The 18,344-nt window shown below is 32.5% G+C and overlaps 1 protein-coding gene across 5 annotated transcripts in view; it reads right to left on the reverse strand.

Moving 5' to 3' along the window:
* The window catches only part of Dab (DAB adaptor protein), a 70,068-nt gene that overhangs the window by 16,222 nt on the left and 35,502 nt on the right, over window positions 1–18,344 (reverse strand). For 4 of the 5 annotated variants that reach the window (XR_011951052.1, XM_072532979.1, XM_072532980.1 and 1 more), the window contains 2 exons: window positions 17,209–17,868; window positions 2,997–3,193 (listed from right to left, as the gene is read on the reverse strand). Coding sequence is in view for 4 of the 5 variants with exons in the window: in XM_072532979.1 (XP_072389080.1) it covers window positions 2,997–3,193; window positions 17,209–17,868 (857 nt within the window). In the remaining variant the exon portion in view is untranslated. The remainder of the gene's footprint in view (window positions 1–2,996; window positions 3,194–17,208; window positions 17,869–18,344) is intronic. The other variant, XM_072532981.1, reaches the window with a different exon arrangement.

The raw sequence follows: 18,344 nt of genomic DNA on the forward strand, positions 1-18,344 counted from the left end.
AACTTGCATTATTCCTAACGTTTCAGATTATTACAAGCTAAACAATCTTCAAGGTTGGAATTTGATTGCTATATCCTTTAAAGCCATTTATAAGAGTACGAAAGATGCGATCATCGACATATTTTTACTAACAAATAATGGATATAATAATGGAGTCGCCATTTCTGCTCCCAATTTCTAAACTAGTAATATAGAATGTGAATAAATCGGTCTTGGAATTTTTGATGATCAACGATATTTTATAAATATCACAGAGCCTTTATTTACTGTTAGTCATAGGCCTCTTGCAAACCACCAAAAAATCAGTTTCCACGATCGTGCCTGTCTTTTCTATAGAATAGAATAGAATTATGCTTTATGGTCGCTGAAAATTGTACAATTTTATGGATAAGCTTACAAAAAGTCAAAAAAAAACAACAATAACAATTTACTAAAATTACATAAATTGTCAATATCCCAAAATAAAAGATAACAAAATATACAATCCATTGCAAAATTTAACTACATTACAAATTGCATAAGAAAACCTTATGAACGTATAAGTTTAAGTTGCTGCATGTGATACCCTAATATATATAAAAATATTTTAGTTGCTTGTACCTAAATGTACTCTAATTTCTTAGTTATTCGTTAAGAAACTCTTCCACTGAATATGGTCTTTCAGATAGAAAGGCTTTTGTCAATTTACGGAACTTAAAGAAAGAAGTTGTAAATTTAACTTTACGAATTAAGCAAACAGTTTCTAAAATATACGAGTATAAAGAGGAAAGAGTTAAAATCCCGTGATTTTTGAAGTAGTTTCTGCAATGTGTTATTCTACTGAGGCCAAAAAGATACCGCATTGCTCTTTTTTGTAATTTAAAAATAACATTAGATTGGGCAACTGTACTAGAACCCCAAAAAGGAAGGCCATATCAAAGATGAGACTCGAACAAAGAAAAATATGTTCTTTTGGAAGATGCTAAATTGATTTCCTTCGAAACAGATCTTGTTCCATAGCAGGCTGAGGCTAGTTTCTTACTTAACAAATCGATATGAGAGGACCATTTAACGTTGCTATCTATAAAAATACTAACAAATTTTACAGAATCAACGATACTGTATTAAGAAGCAAGGGTTGAAGAGCTCCTTTACAGGATAATGCTACTGTCTTATCCACGTTAAAAGAGAGTAAATTATAGTCGGACCAATTTTTATTTTAAGTAGATCAGAAGTTATAGTTGCATGAAGAGTTGCAATATTAGAGTTCCTCCAGGTAATACTGGTATTATCAGCAAAAACAAAAATTTTTCCATCGATTTTTAAGTTAGTGATGTCATTTATAAAGAGAAGGAAAAATAGAGGACTCAATACTGAACCTTGTGGTACTCCGGATATATTGCTTTTGTGACTAGAGCCATTTGGCTAGTATCATTTGCTCTAACTAGTTGTTTCCTATTCCTCAAGTAAGATTGGAACCAATACCTCAAAGAGAAATACCTCGAATTCCGTAGAAATTGAGTTTTTTTATTAAAATGTCGTGATTTACACAATCAAAAGCTTTGGCATAGTCACAAAAAACAGTGGCAGTGTAAAGATTATTGTTTAGTGCTTGATAGACCTCATGTAGTACAGAAAACATAGCATCACCGATACGTTAATTATATAAAAAGCCGAACTGACTTTGTGATAAAATGTTGTTTTCAACGAGAAAAGACAGAAGTCGGGCTTTTATAAGTCTCTCAATAATTTTGGATAGGACCGGTAGTAAGGCAATAGGTCTATAGTTGCAGACATTTGATTTTTCACCACCCTTATAAAAAGGAATAATGATGGCTGTCTTTAGGCGTTCTGAAAATATACCTTTTTCAAAGGAATCGTTAATTAGTGAGACCAGGACTTTCAATACATTTTTCGGGAGATTTAAGAAAATTTTTATGGCTAGTCCATCAGTACTACAGGAAGATTTACTTTTGATAATACTGATTGTTTGGATCAGTTCAGATTTAGATTTCTCAGTTGCCTCTCTAGAATCTTCTTTGTAATACGTTCTATAGTGTCTCTGCGCCAGTCTTTAACGCATCTATTCATTCTTTAATTTTATGTTGTGCAACTTGTTGGACATTGATTAACCGTTTTATTATCTAGGTTAAGTGAGATAATTTTTTTGAATACGTTTTTAGTTTGCCATATGATGTTCATCATATAGGGTATTCTTCTCGACAGTTCCTGTTGTTATTACAATTTTATATTGTATACTCGTATTTTTATGTGTTAGGTGTTGGCACCACATGTTTTCGCCGATCTAGTAAGAATCCTTGTTTGTATTTTAAGGATTTTACATTTTTACTTGTGTATATTGATGATTTCATAATATTTTCAAAAGATGAAGACAATATAATTTGTATAAAAGCTGAGTTAAAGAAAAACTTTCAATTGAAAGAGTTTGATGGTGAACTTAGTATTTTTAGGTTTACATTTAAGTAAAATTGGAAATGAAGTTTATATTTTACAAAAGGAATTATTTAGGAAATTGTGCACAGATTTAATATGAGTGATTGTAAAATTTCAGATATTCCAACGCAACCTAAACTTAATCTGCCAATTGGTAAAGATAAAAATTTGGTAGGAAATCTTAAGTTACCTTATAGGGAATTGTTTGGTTGTCTGATTTATGTGATGTTAGTCTCTAAGCCAGATTTAAGTTTTGTATGTTATATTTTAGTCAATCTCAAAATAATTACATAGAAAGAACATGGGAAGCATTTGAAAAACGTTTTAAGATACTTGAAATCTATAGAAATTTATTGATTTCGTGTCCACTATATCTGCATTATTGAGAGAACGTTCGCTCTTTGTTGATCTTATCTACCTTTGAACAATTATAAACATCGGAAATTGTATCGCTTATAATTTGCAACACCGTATACATTCACACAGTTATTTCAGGAAATATTTTAGGACACTTATTCAGTTGGTGTCCGAGTATATTAAATTATTACCATTGAGTAACTTACCTGAGTATTAGTTTTTGTACTTTTTTGAGGTGGCGGTAATAATACGCCAGAAGTCTTTTCCGGTAATGAAATGGGAGTTAAGTAATCATCCTCACCGCTAGTAGAAATTTGGAACTGCTTTCTCGGTCTTTCTGGTGCTTCCATTTCGAACTTCGCTTTACGGGCAGGTACGGGTAAAGGAGGACTTTTTTCTAAACCTAAAGTATATTTAAAATAGTTATTGCAAACGACAATTTCATATTGAATGTAGGTAGCAACTAATTTGGATACCTAAGTTGGCCTAACGCAAATGTAACAGCGGTAAAATTAACGTGTACTAATGAGAAACTAGAATAGACAGGAGAGGAACGGTGTAAAACATAATAACGGATAGTTTAATGAATAAAAAAAGAAATTAAAAGATAATTCAAGAAACACATGAACAAGCAGCAAATTATAATATAATGATAATTGAGATGAAAGGGCAGTACGCAATATTTGACGTAAGTCACGCCGTTTTTTAAGGTTATTTATAAACAAAAATTTAAAATTAAACTGAATTCTACTACAGCTGAAGTTACCAGCCAACTCAACTTTGGCTTGATCCAAACGTGGTCGCCATTTTCGAGTAAGGGCTCAGCATGCTCCCTTTTAGTTAAAAATTCATAAGTATCGAAAATATGTCATTTAATTTTAAGTTCGATTAATATTGTATATGTAAACTAAACCGTTTTGTAAGTGGCTCTTTGCGAATGTTCAAGTATCACTGATGATGGTCTGATAGGACTGAAAAGGTTTTGAAAACAAACTGAGTCCAAAAAACGGACTATAAGTCGGTAAATTTTTTCAGTGGTACGTTGACATGTTTACAGAGGAAAAATCAAGAAAAGAGAAAAGAATATATTATTTGTAAAACATCATACAAAAGATTGAGTGTGCCGGCATGACTATGAATGTTCTTTCCCAATACCTTCAGGCTTGCTTCTGCGTCACAAAATGTTTCTTCCTCCGAACTTCCCTCCTGTTCAGTACCTTGTAAATCAGTGTAGAACTTGCTAGAGTTTACGTTTTTGTGTACAGAGGTAGAATCGGCAAATACATGTACATTAAAGCCTATAAAATTAAGTTGCCGTTTATAGTAGACATCGTTTGAGGTCACATTAGAGGTTGGTAAATTTTTTTGGAGGTCTAGGGTTATGCCTTCGGTATCGATTGATTTTGAAAATTTTCGATATTTTCTTTTCACAGAATAAAATTTTTCACTTTTCGCAAGATAAAGTTGTTTCTCGTTGTTTTTTATTTTGTTGTAATTTCTCCAAGATTTGGGTTTTACATTCATCACTGTTGGCATCTAATTTCTGCGAAATTGCAGATATTTCCGCTTTTATAGTGTCACAGTAGCTACAGTTGTCTTTTCTAGAAAAACCGAATGTAATATTAAACTTTGTTTCAAAAATTTCGCGAAACCTATCATACGATAATTTATTATTGGGATTATTTTCTAAGTACATAGTACGTAACTTATAGTAGAAACCCTCAATTCAGAAGAGTGATATCATAGTTTAAACGCCGAATATTCTCAAATTTAAATGTACACAGCGGCCCTCGAAAACTGCCTGTTTTCTCGATTGCAATTTGCGTTTCCTCATAAGAAATTACAGAATATTTAAAGTAGTATATTTATTTGTGCTTCTCTATAGAAAAACTGACCAGGAGTTGTCGTACAGTGTAGCCAATTTTTGTTCACAAGTAGTAATTATGGTCATACAAAACCTGTATTCTTCCACGCAGCGATTATTACCGTCATAAAAATACCAAAAAATATTATTTTTTCAATAGTAAAAATTAAGTACAAAATTGTAATTAAATAAATTTTATTTATATGTTTCGTTTCGTTACATATTTAAAATTATAAAATAAAATATCGATATTTTAAAACAATATTTTTCAATCGTTTGGCAACTTTGGAATTAGCGACGGAATTCCGACCCGCAGAAATCCGTAAAACTAGTTTTTGTCGGGCAAGTGCCCAGCAACCATAGTTCATTTACATAGGCGTTTCTAAGGGTAGGGCATGTGTTACATTTTGTGAATATATTTTATGCGATAAGTTTGTGTTGTAACGCTTGCCGTGCTACATTAATATTACAAGGCCTGAATCGCTCACTGTCGGAAGAGAATTGGGCGGGGTTTTCATAAACATATAGAAACTATATCGTATTTTAAATCCAAGCACAATTAGATAATATGAAGTTATAATTTATTATTGGACGCCACCCCTGGTTTATCCTCGAAGGGGAAGAGAAAAAAAAATTAAGATTTATTGAAAGTTTACAAGAAAACTATTCTTTATTATTTCTTAGTAATGAACAAAAAGAAAACATTAAAAGTTACGTCATCCCAAAAGGATTCCAAAATATTATTTTATGTTAACATTATCATAAACAAAAAATCTTTGTATCGTATTAAATTAAGAATTGGTTATAAAGAAAATGAATGTATATATATATATATATATATTAACCCCAAATTTCGAAATTTGTTTACATTGAAAATAATATAGTTATTTATCAACTAGCAACAATGAAGAAAATAAACCTTTAAATTAAATTAGAACACTTCACTATATTTTCATTTTTTTTGAGTTCATAATCATTTCTGTTGTCTTGAAAGTAGGTATAATAAAAATTGGTACAACCTTAATCTGCTCTGTTTCTCTTCTTGTTTAATAAGTCACCAAATAAACCATTGATTCAGCTACGTACTACATAAAATCACCACCATCCTAGATAAGAGGGGTTAGGGATTCCAAAAAAAGATACTGCTACTGGGCCATGATCTGGAATAACTCCATAGCAATACTATCTTGCGACGAGTATTAGAAATATAATATCAGCATTATAGCCTCTCCAATAAGGGTCTAAAAAAATAATATATCTATCTGAAATATGGACAAGAAAAGGATTTATTAACTCACCTCTGAATTGAGACCCACTTTATAAAACACGTCTTAACGGTTGGACGGTCTTAACAGAAAAGAGCGAAGCGCTGTCATGGCGCCTGAATCTGGAAATTGGGCGTGAGTGACAAGTTGAAAAATATGCTCATCTACCGGATATATTTGGGAATTACAGAAGAAACCTTGAGTCGGCTACAAGTAGGTACTTGACAGATAGATGGGGTTAGAAGTTTTATTTAAAAAAAAATAATCGAAATATATAATGAGTTTCTTTTAAATCTTTTGAAACGGTTACACAGCCCTCCCCACGATTTCAACTGGGTACCAGCGTGGAATCGGACTAGGCATGGTGGCACACCATACTAACCTTTTCAAAAGTGGAAATAGATATACGGAGAGGTAAGACAAACAGAATGGACAAATGTAGCTACAATCTGGACTCACAGAATCCTTCTTTCACAACTCACGTGGGAACAACTCAAAGATTTCAGAACAAAGCGAAACAGAACGCATAGAAATGACTCAACTATAAAAATGTAAACAAAAAAAAATTGCATGCTCACTCTCAAAATGCATAGGGTATTTCACCTATAACCAATATCATGAACAAAGCGGAATAAAACAAAACATATCTACAAATCATTATTTGAGACCAAATGCTCGCATTTAATCGAAATAATATAATTAAGATATTACCATTCGAAATTTCATAAGTAATATAAAGCAAAACATACTAGTGTTGTCACCAAGATACAAAACAGATAATTTACTGCGTAGTCGTTATGAGACCTAACACAATAAAACACAAAAAAAAATAATGTTATCGTTTGTTCGGAAGCGTAGAGTCTTTCATCTATGACTTAATCCACGAATAACATAAGAATAATAATACAATCGTATCATTAACGCAATAAGATACAAAATACAAATGTGTCATCGTTTGTTCGGAAGCATAGAGTCTTTCATCTATGACTTAATCCACGAATAACATAAGGTAATAACGCAGCGCGTCATTATAGACACATTTAGAAATACGCAAAGAAAAGGAAAGAGTTACTAATAGTTCAAAATTGGGTACATTAAAGTTCTACAAAGACAAGCCTTAATAAGTTTACTGGGAAAGGTAGACATCAGAATTTCTGTAAGACACATCTATATTTAGAAACAAAAAAAAGCTGATGTTTAGTTATTAGTATGACAACTAGAATTTGTGATAACTAACGTGTATCATCCGCCTATAATAGGGACAACATTGGTAGGTCAACTTCGGGTAGGGTTAACTTCGGGTAGGGTCAACTTCGGGTAGGGTCTAAATAATTCTAGATTACATAACTAAACAGGTATTGGAGAACTAAAAAAAGTTTCCTGACGCGGGAGGCTGTTATTCTAGATTTATTACTGAAATACAATTATGAATGGCTTATCATTCCGACGAGTCAACTAGCGGGAATCCGCTTACTTCATCCCTAGCCTTCCTCAGTGTCTGGCCATTCAGAATATAGGATGTTAGACAGCAATAATCTTTTCAAACATTATTTTGGGGGGTTTCGAATAGAGAGTCGAAATTCGAAGGTCTTCACACTAAGAGTAAAACTTAGGCAAATGAACAGATACTATAATGAACTATCATTGGTAACTAGACAGAGGAATCTTGATATCTTTGGTATAGATACCAAAAAAATTACTTGGATTTATAAATCCGTAAAATAAGATAAATTGAATTTTGTATCCACTTGAAGACAACTAAAGGTATGTACAATTTATTGTAATATAAACTAACATAAGCATAAAAATATCACACTCTACCAAGGCATTCTAAAAATAAAATGAGATTAAATTTTGCAAACACCCTTAAAATCAATATAGGTTCTTGGTCGGGGTAGCATAAACTCAAGATCTCGATCTATACAAACTAGAAAGAAAATGGTACCGAAGTAGAATAAGATAAGATAAAAATAAAATGTTTGTCGAAAAGAAATACGACATATATACATATATATAGACATATTGAACACAATAAATGATCAATATTATAATAATAAAAAGTAAAACAGTTCAACGAACTGGGGTGCGAGCCAAACTGAGTTGCTCTGGAGATCGACGTGCGGAGTCTCCTACACTACTTCCAGAGGCTCGTCTCTTTGCGACAACATCTGAGATACACAAAATTATTAATTGGAATAGGGATAAGTCCACTAATCCACTTGACTATAGCAGGATGCTCCCTGACTAATAGTCAACACCACCGACATAAAACAAGGGTTGTCGAGACAGCTCAAAAAAAAATTGAAACGTGTCAACTTCCTGAAGGGAAAGAAGCACTAAGGGACAGATTTGCCGAAGCAAAGTGGTATTCAATGTACTAAGTACTAGGGTATCAGTGCTGTACTGACCCCACGCCAAAAAAATTTGGAAAGGAAACGAATCCTATCCAGGATAAAGTTCGCGTTAGCGCAACTCTTCCTGTACACGGGCCACGGAGGGGTTGAATAGTCGCTGGAGAAGGTAGCAAAGATTAAGTACGCAAAGGCGTAAAGGGAATCAACCAAAAAATTAAAAATTAAGAATGGACTGAACATTCTAGAAGAAAGGTATTAAAATTTTAAGAAAACCGATTTATTCGGTTTCAGACAAATCTGAATTATCCGTCGAAACACTGACTGGTTGATAAGCTTTTAGGTCTAAATAAAACAATAAAAAATAAACAAAAATCACGACATATTTACATGCAAAATTAAACTGGATGCTCGATTTGATGAATCGACATCAGGTACAGTTCGTTGGCTATTAGGCACAACGACCAATGGCAGATTTCTATAAATATGGCTCTAACCTAACCAAAAGTGTGGAACAGACCAGTGTTAAAGTTTCTGGGAGCGAAAAGAGGGATGCTTCCAGCTCAACAAAGGCGGGTGGCCAACTAAGTAGTCTTAGCAAGCTTCGCTATGGTTATCCACTAGGTAGACAACCTAAATAGCATCAAACAATAATAAAGTTGACTATGACAGTCAAGCAATGAATGAATTTCCAACCACTGGTTGAAAATTGAACTAACCCAAAAGAAGAAAGACAGGATGGCCAATAGTTCCATAAGAATATCCTCTGGGATTGATCACAGTGGAAAATTTCCAAGCAAGAAGACTTCCAGAAGGACAAAAGAAGAAAATAAATCCAAACCGTTAATACACAATCTTGGAGAAGAAGAAAGAAAATGGGTATATGGCATACAAGCCACAATCGATACACAAACAGTTTAGTCTAAAACTGTTGTTTCCAAAAGAAACAAACAAAAAAAAATCATAAGAGTCTTCCACGAAACAAAAACTTACGATAAGACTTAAAAGGAACGGAAGAATCATTACAATCTTCCAAAGAAATAGAAAAATATTACAGTTCATCGTCAATAATAAAAAATCATGATGTTGGATGTAACACACCACAATAATAAAAAAAGTTGAATAGTAAAACATTTTTGACACCTAATTGAATCCAATATGGTCGTCATACAAATCACAAAGATTTTGAATAAAATCCTTTGTATAAAAAGGTATATAAAAAACCCAGTTGGGCTATGTTAAATTGGCAAAACGTTTTCGGAATAAGTATTCCATCATCAGTACCAAGTTAATACATGGATGTAGCCACTAAATATGGGGTTACAAACCCTTTAAAAATTGCTAATTGAAATTTAGTTTACATAATGTCTGTTTTACAATTTAGATGGTAAAGTTACCGTTGGATTGGTAACATGGCGACATATGACTCTGCAATAAGTTGCAAGTCCTCAGGACTTGCAACTTATTGCAGAGTCATATGTCGCCATGTTACCAATCCAACGGTAACTTTACCATCTAAATTGTAAAACAGACATTATGTAAACTAAATTTCAATTAGCAATTTTTAAAGGGTTTGTAACCCCATATTTAGTGGCTACATCCATGTATTAACTTGGTACTGATGATGGAATACTTATTCCGAAAACGTTTTGCCAATTTAACATAGCCCAACTGGGTTTTTTATATACCTTTTTATACAAAGGATTTTATTCAAAATTTTTAATATATGGTATACAGCCAAACACAGGAACTTAGTTTCCTTGTGGAAATCACAAAGAAATGTTTACCATTCTTTAGCAGAACTCTAACAGAGTCAAAATAATATAAACTTTTAATTCTCAGTGGGTCATTTACGGTAGCACTAGAACTATTTCAATTGTTAAACAAACGTGGTCTTAACGTCGACATAAAGATAAAAGATAAATTCACAATAGGCGGCAGCGGGTTGTTTCACCTCTGTATATACAAAGAGTCACAATAGACAACAGCAAACTACTTCAACCTCACTTGTACCATATCATGAACACAAGATAATAAATGAAAGCTTTTGAGCCTTAGCTAAAAAGTCTAATATCAAAGCAAAAAGGTATATGTGGTCTAATAAACTATTAGAAGACCGCAAAAATGTCAACGACAAAAAAAAGAAAGCTGCTGGATATACCAGTAGTCTGACATCACACAAATAACTCAAGATACAATAATACAGGTCACGTGCCTGTACGTCCTACAGGACATCTCGAGAAAAGAAAAAGGTAAAACCACAAATAACAATAAGTTCCAGTACCAAAAACATACTTCTACTACATCTGACCACACAAAGACATAAAATTAACATAACAGAAGGAGAATAACAATATTTCCGCTCTATATTCTCAACAAAGACGCCTTAGGCAGAGAGAAACGAAGTCATATCATTACTTCCTTATACATTCAAAACAAAAGAACCATGGACTGTAAAATATAGAAAGCATTTTCCTTTTCAGGAAATAAAATTTTCTTTTCAAAGTACGAAAAAGTTAAACTATGAAAAAATAATTTTTTAAAATAAACGAAAACAAATTAAAAAGAAAATTTAACAGATAACAGATATTATATCAAAAACACCCAAAAAAGTATTCTGCAAAAATCCAGATAACACATTTTAAAATTACGTAGGTCGGGACAGCCTGTATATAGGTATAATTCCCAGCTGTGTGCCGCAAATAAAAACCATGAATCAAGGTTAAGAAATAAAATTCACTTAATTGATTTTTCAAATAACGAACGCTAAAAGCCATTTTGTTTATTTAAAATAAACACATTAAGGAATATAATTATTATGGTTCCTATAAACAAAAGACTGAACTGCAAAGAAAAAGAATTGAGGACTATACAAATTGTCGAGACATATTAGCCGGAATAATTTCAAGGTTTCACTCAATCTAAACACTAAAAAAGAACGACGAAATATTATATTACTTACAAACGCTTCTAAGAAAAGGCCAGCGTTTAGATACCAAATCAATTATTTCATGAACGTAAACAAAATTTCTAACATGGAATGTTTATTTTTTAGACGAGTCTGTAAATACACAAATTAATATCGTTCGCATTAAGAATACCGACAAAAAGAAATTAAGCAGTGAATGTTTACATCACATCATTCCAAATACGTTTTATTTTGATCTAAAAAGTAGACGGAAATATTTCTACGTAATTTTACGAAGACTAAAAACGAATACATATAAAAACTTTGCAAAAAATTCTAAAATAGTAGCAGTGTTGATTTAATGAAAAATTGGATAAAACAAATACACAATTTAACCAAAAAAAATGGTTCAAAACATACAGACTTAATTAACCACATATACAGGGGGGTACAAAACAACTAATAATATTGAAAAAAACTCTGAAGATACAGGAATATTCAAAAGCCCCACACGCTTGGCGACATTTTGTAACGAAGGTACAAATGGAGCAAATCTAATACATGCCCCACGTTGGGCGCCATTTATGTAACGCTTGCCGTGCTACATTAATATTACAAGGCCTGAATCGCTCACTGTCGGAAGAGAATTGGGCGGGGTTTTCATAAACATATAGAAACTATATCGTATTTTAAATCCAAGCACAATTAGATAATATGAAGTTATAATTTATTATTGGACGCCACCCCTGGTTTATCCTCGAAGGGGAAGAGAAAAAAAAATTAAGATTTATTGAAAGTTTACAAGAAAACTATTCTTTATTATTTCTTAGTAATGAACAAAAAGAAAACATTAAAAGTTACGTCATCCCAAAAGGATTCCAAAATATTATTTTATGTTAACATTATCATAAACAAAAAATCTTTGTATCGTATTAAATTAAGAATTGGTTATAAAGAAAATGAATGTATATATATATATATATTAACCCCAAATTTCGAAATTTGTTTACATTGAAAATAATATAGTTATTTATCAACTAGCAACAATGAAGAAAATAAACCTTTAAATTAAATTAGAACACTTCACTATATTTTCATTTTTTTTGAGTTCATAATCATTTCTGTTGTCTTGAAAGTAGGTATAATAAAAATTGGTACAACCTTAATCTGCTCTGTTTCTCTTCTTGTTTAATAAGTCACCAAATAAACCATTGATTCAGCTACGTACTATATAAAATCACCACCATCCTAGATAAGAGGGGTTAGGGATTCCAAAAAAAGATACTGCTACTGGGCCATGATCTGGAATAACTCCATAGCAATACTATCTTGCGACGAGTATTAGAAATATAATATCAGCATTATAGCCTCTCCAATAAGGGTCTAAAAAAATAATATATCTATCTGAAATATGGACAAGAAAAGGATTTATTAACTCACCTCTGAATTGAGACCCACTTTATAAAACACGTCTTAACGGTTGGACGGTCTTAACAGAAAAGAGCGAAGCGCTGTCATGGCGCCTGAATCTGGAAATTGGGCGTGAGTGACAAGTTGAAAAATATGCTCATCTACCGGATATATTTGGGAATTACAGAAGAAACCTTGAGTCGGCTACAAGTAGGTACTTGACAGATAGATGGGGTTAGAAGTTTTATTTAAAAAAAAATAATCGAAATATATAATGAGTTTCTTTTAAATCTTTTGAAACGGTTACAGTGTTATTGATAAAATGTGTTATTGATAATACGAGTGATTTAGTTTGTCGTTTTATAGTAAATTTTTAGTTATATTCTGTGATTATTTGGTTTGAGTTTTATTGGAGTTGGACGAAAAACCGAGTTGTTCCAAGAGAAGACAGCAAAATTCTGATGTTGATTCCAAAAATGAAAAGCCGCAAAAGAGACGGAAAATGTTAACGTCCGAAGAGAAGGTAATGATACGAAACGTTTATGAAGGAATTGTCGGCAGAAAAATGGCATTAAATGTTAGCTAAGCGGTCGACATTTGTAGCAGTTTAACAAAAGTATCCGTTAGCTGTATTTATCGTGTACTTAAAAATACATCGGAAAATAAAAAACAAAAAAAAGGTAAAACTAGAGGTAGGAAAAGCATTGTTTTCGATGACGAGACAAGGAATATTATACGTCGAAAAATTCATTCATTTTATTTTCGGAGTGAAATTCCAACACTGAAAAAAAATTCTCAAGAGCTCAAAAAAGATGACTCTTTACCCAAGATATCTCATAGGGTCTTAATCAGAACCATGCGCGAAATGAACTTTCGATATGTAAAACGCAACAGAAAAAGTATGCTATTAGAAAAAAATGAAATTATTCTATGGAGAAGAAAATATTTAGAAGAAATACGAAAAATTCGCAGCACTGGATGCAAAATATATTATTTGGATGAAACCTGGATTAACGAAGGTCATACAGTTGGAAAAGTTTGGCAAGATTTAAATGTCAAAAGTAAACGCGAAGCATTTATAGAAGGCTGGTCTACAGGATTAAAAGCTCCATCAGGAAAGGGACGGCGTTTAATCATCACCCATATAGGAAGTGATACAGGGTTCTTTGATGATGGTTTGCTTCAATTTGAGTCGAAAAAAACAGGTGATTATCATAAAGAAATGACTTCCGAAGTATTTGAGCGCTGGTTTAAGAGAATCTTACCAAAATTGGAATCTGGGTCTGTGGTTGTTATGGACAATGCGCCATATCATAGCCGCAGACTAGAACAATTACCGACGACGGCATGGCGGAAAGGGAGAATTCAAGAATGGCTTACAGAAAAGGGGATTGCATACGAAGAATCAATGCTCAAAATTCAACTACTTGACATTGCACGGTTAAGGAAAAGTGAATATCTTAAATATGTTGTGGATGAAACTGCAAAAGATTATGGTGTCAAAGTTCTACGTCTACCACCTTATCATTGCGAACTTAATCCCGTTGAACTTATCTGGGCGCAAGTGAAAGGAAAAGTAGCACGCAATAACAAAACGCTCAAATTAAACGAAGTTAAGGAACTTTTGATTCAAGCAATTATCCATGTAACTCCAGAGAAATGGGCTAAATGTATAGGCCACATAATTAAAGAAGAATATCGTATGTGGGAACTTGACACTCATGTCAAAGTTTTACTAGAGCCAATTATAATTACACCAGGTGAAGATAATGACAGCGATAGCAGCACTGCATCTTCAGATTTAGACAGCGAATAATATTTTCTAATAGTTTAGTAGGCATCAGCATAAAAAAACCAAAAACAAAAAAAACGAGAAGAACATAGTAAGTGTGTATAGTGTTTGTGTTTAAATAGAATAGTACAATGTTTTGTTACATCCAAAATTATTTTTATTTTGTTTTTATAGAATTTTATTTTATTTTATAGGATTTTATTTTGTTTTGTTTTATACTGTTTAAGTGTTTTGTTCATTTTATTTAATGGGACAATATGGCTCTTGGCGAACACCCATTTAAAAAAAAGTGACGCGCCACAAGACATACCTCTCGGGTAGTGTGAAAACTGTCTTAAAATTTGTTTTAAAAAAATTTCATTGTGTAACTCTTTAAGGACGGGTCACGTCAAAAGACGTTTTAGCGTAACTTCCGCGACAGCCTGGTGGCATCAGTAAGCTTTCTGCAAAGTTACTTGTTTTTTATAGCTTTTTGTTTGTGGCATTCTGTATTTTTATTAGACTGTATGGAATAAGCCACAAAATATTTATTTATAGGTTTAATTTACTGATTTTTCGATCTCTATATAAAGACATCGTTTTCAAATATACAAGTGATAGTAATATTTATTTTTCTATGGCTTTTTGCTTGCCGTTCTGTATATTTAGAAATAATGTTGGGAATAAGTAACAATATATTTAATTGAAATGTTTAATTTACTGACGTTTCGATCTCTATATAAAGAGATCGTTTTCAAATATACAAATGATAGCAATATTTATTTTTCTGTGGATTTTTGCTTGTGGCATTCCGTATTTTTAGGGAGAATGTTGGAAATAAGCCACAATACATCTATTTACATGTTTATTTTACTGACGTTTCGATCTCTAGTACAGAGACCGTTTTTAAAGTTAAGAAAAAAAAAATAATATAAGAATATATATATATATATATATATATATATATATATATATATATATAAAATAATAAACAAATAAAATAAATATAACTATAATTTATATCTTTGAAAACGGTCTTTGGATATAGAGATGGAAACTTCAGTAAAAACCTGCAGATAAATATATTGTGGCCTATTTTGAACAATAATATGTAAACAATATAATATAATTAACGTTAAAATAAAAGTGAGTGTACGCCACTGGATTTTCATACGACTTTCCCCACTTCTACGACTTCAAACGATGACTCACTCTCCCAAATAGTGAAATTAGAGTTTAGTTATGTTGAGTTCTCTTACTTTTTTTCCGGAAGTAATGCGATTTTCTTCCTTTCAAGGAACCAATAAATTCTGTCACTTTGACGATAGTATCTTCAGAAATTTTGTGGGGCCTATTTCCGTGTTTTCCTCTAGCGTCTAATGGTACAGTGCCGGTTGAGGCCAGTGATTCTAGAATTCTTTGCACTCGGAAAGTAGAAATTCCATGAATGGATAAGAATGTTTTGAAACATACTTGCACATCACAGAAGTCTCCATCAGGGCCACTCCTAACACGATATGAATAAGAAGCAAGATTAGGCGTCTGTACCCATTCGAATTCGTCGACGCATAACTGGGAGAACGGTTATCAAACCACCTAAATACCGATTCTGATCGTCGTAGTTAGCAAGTTCATTGAATTGAGTCAAAATGCGTCGCGTTTCGGCGTGATTGACGTTCCCGAAACAACGAAAACGGTGGCACTTGCAATCTGGCCCTACCTTATGAGTGGTGGCTCCCAGAAGTTTCATGTCACGAACACGGCCTATTTTTCTTCTTTTTTTAGTAGCAGCCCCCACATCTACATCACTATAATCGCTACCACTACTTTCCATTTTAATCAGTATGTACTCACTACTTTACTATTGTTCAAATAGAATCAACTGGCAAACTAGAACACACCAACGAAGTCGCTAAACTAAGAAAGAGAATCACAAAAATGCTGTACCCGACCCGACCTGTTAATACAGATAGGGGGCGCCTTCGGACTCTGACGGTTATTCCTTCGCAGCGCGCGGACTATGATGGTTCTTTCCCAGTACACCGTTTCACGTAATATTTGTAATAAAATGAATGTAAATGTTTTTCCCTTTTACTCCGTACCATCCGAAAGTAATATGTATTCATCACTAGAAAACTTCGTTATCTCAACTTCGACCAAAAGTGGACTATGATTGTTTTTCTCCCTGACTCCTCATTTGCGATAAATGATCTAGCGATAAATGATCGAATCGTCTGAACGTACCCATTTATCGATGCAAACAAAAATTCGAATCCGTACCGGTTGAACGGGTTGTAACCCCATTTAATAAAAAAACTAAATTGGCGATGAAAAAGTAATATAAAAAAATATATTTAAAAATTTTAGGTTGGTTAGTCTAGATCATTGGTTCCCAAAGTGTGGGTCGCGCCTTCCTAAGGGGTCGCGTTAAAATACTGCAGTAGTCGCGAAATGATTTAAAAAAAAAACTTTTTTTACAAGGATGTTAGATAGATAGATAGCACAAGTAAACATTTTTCTTTATTAAACGACTGTACCAAATCTTAGACGGCGTATTAGATCTTATCCTTGATTTGGCAATGTTATTAAATGGCGCATGAACTGGATATGATAAAACAAGGGGGTCGCCAAATAATTTGTTTGTCAAAAGTGGTCTCCGATCTAAAAAAGTTTGGGAAAAACTGGTCTAGATTAATTATAAACAAATAACATATGAAGTTTTTCTAACGAAATATTAGAAATTATTGATTCACGATGATGATTCTTTGACTACCTCACCGCCATATAATAAAGTTTGAGCTTATTTGGCAAATTTCCTTCAAATAAAAAAAAAACAAATGAAAACTTACCTATGATATTATTTGGTGCTGTCTCATACTTGTCTATAAAATCGTAAGGCGATTCTTCACTGTGGTAAGGTGGTCTAGGCGGTGGTTTACTAGCTAAATCATTTTGTTTTTTAGGAGGCAAAGGTGGAGGTTTGATAGACATAAGTTGATTCGTCGGTCTCGGAGGAGGCTCAGGAGCAGATTCACTCTCCGAGGAAATCTCCAAACTAGCGTTTTCATGCAAGTGAGCTAATTTTTCATGTGGTACGTCGAACGTATTTATAGACTTTGTATTGGGAGAACTACTTAATAATGACAATCCGCTATTTTTTGGAGATTTTGATAGGGAAGATTGAAATAAACTTTGAAGATTATCTTTTTTAAAGTTACTAAATTCCGTTTCGAAAGGATCCTGTTTAGAAAAATCTGAATCGGCGAAAGGATCTTCTTTAACAAAAGGATCTTCTCCAAATGGATCTAAGGAGTAAATAGTCTGCGAAGATAAAACTGAAGTGGTTGTAGTTGTTGTAGATTTCGCCGTCGATTGACTGAACGTTGTGCTGAATAAGGGCTGCTCTTGCGACGTATTACTAACCATGTCATTGAGTGCTTTTTTAGGTGGATTTTTGAGTTCTTGAAAGAAATGTTTTCGGTCAATATATGGTTTACTTCTACCCGTACCTACGGTAAAATAAAATAGCTTTTTTTCCAATTATCAAAATATAAGTTAAATGAACTAAAACGGGTAGCTAAAATAAAAGGAAAAATTGAAAAAAATTAAATATTTTATTTTACCATCGATAAAAATAAACGGGAAATCAAAAGAGGGAAATAGTTCTAATAAATACAGGATGAAATGATAAATTAAGTTTTAAATAATAAACTACATGTGTATTTATTTTTTTTTTTTTTAAAGAAGTTTTTTCTACTTATGTTTAAGTTCTTATTGATATTTTTATCTGCTTTCAATTAGAATTAATTAAATTAATGTAATTTCACATATTTAATCTTTACCTTTTTTAAATAGATATTTTAAAATTAAAGTATGTCAAACTTATTGCAATATGCGGAAATAGGTCTTTTGTTTCATAATTACAAAGTTCAAAATAGAAATTCAACAAAGTACTGTTTTTAATTTCATAAATTTATTATAAACA

This window comes from Diabrotica undecimpunctata, chromosome 5 (genome assembly GCF_040954645.1).
Source record: "Diabrotica undecimpunctata isolate CICGRU chromosome 5, icDiaUnde3, whole genome shotgun sequence".
Taxonomy (NCBI): Eukaryota; Metazoa; Arthropoda; class Insecta; order Coleoptera; family Chrysomelidae; genus Diabrotica; species Diabrotica undecimpunctata.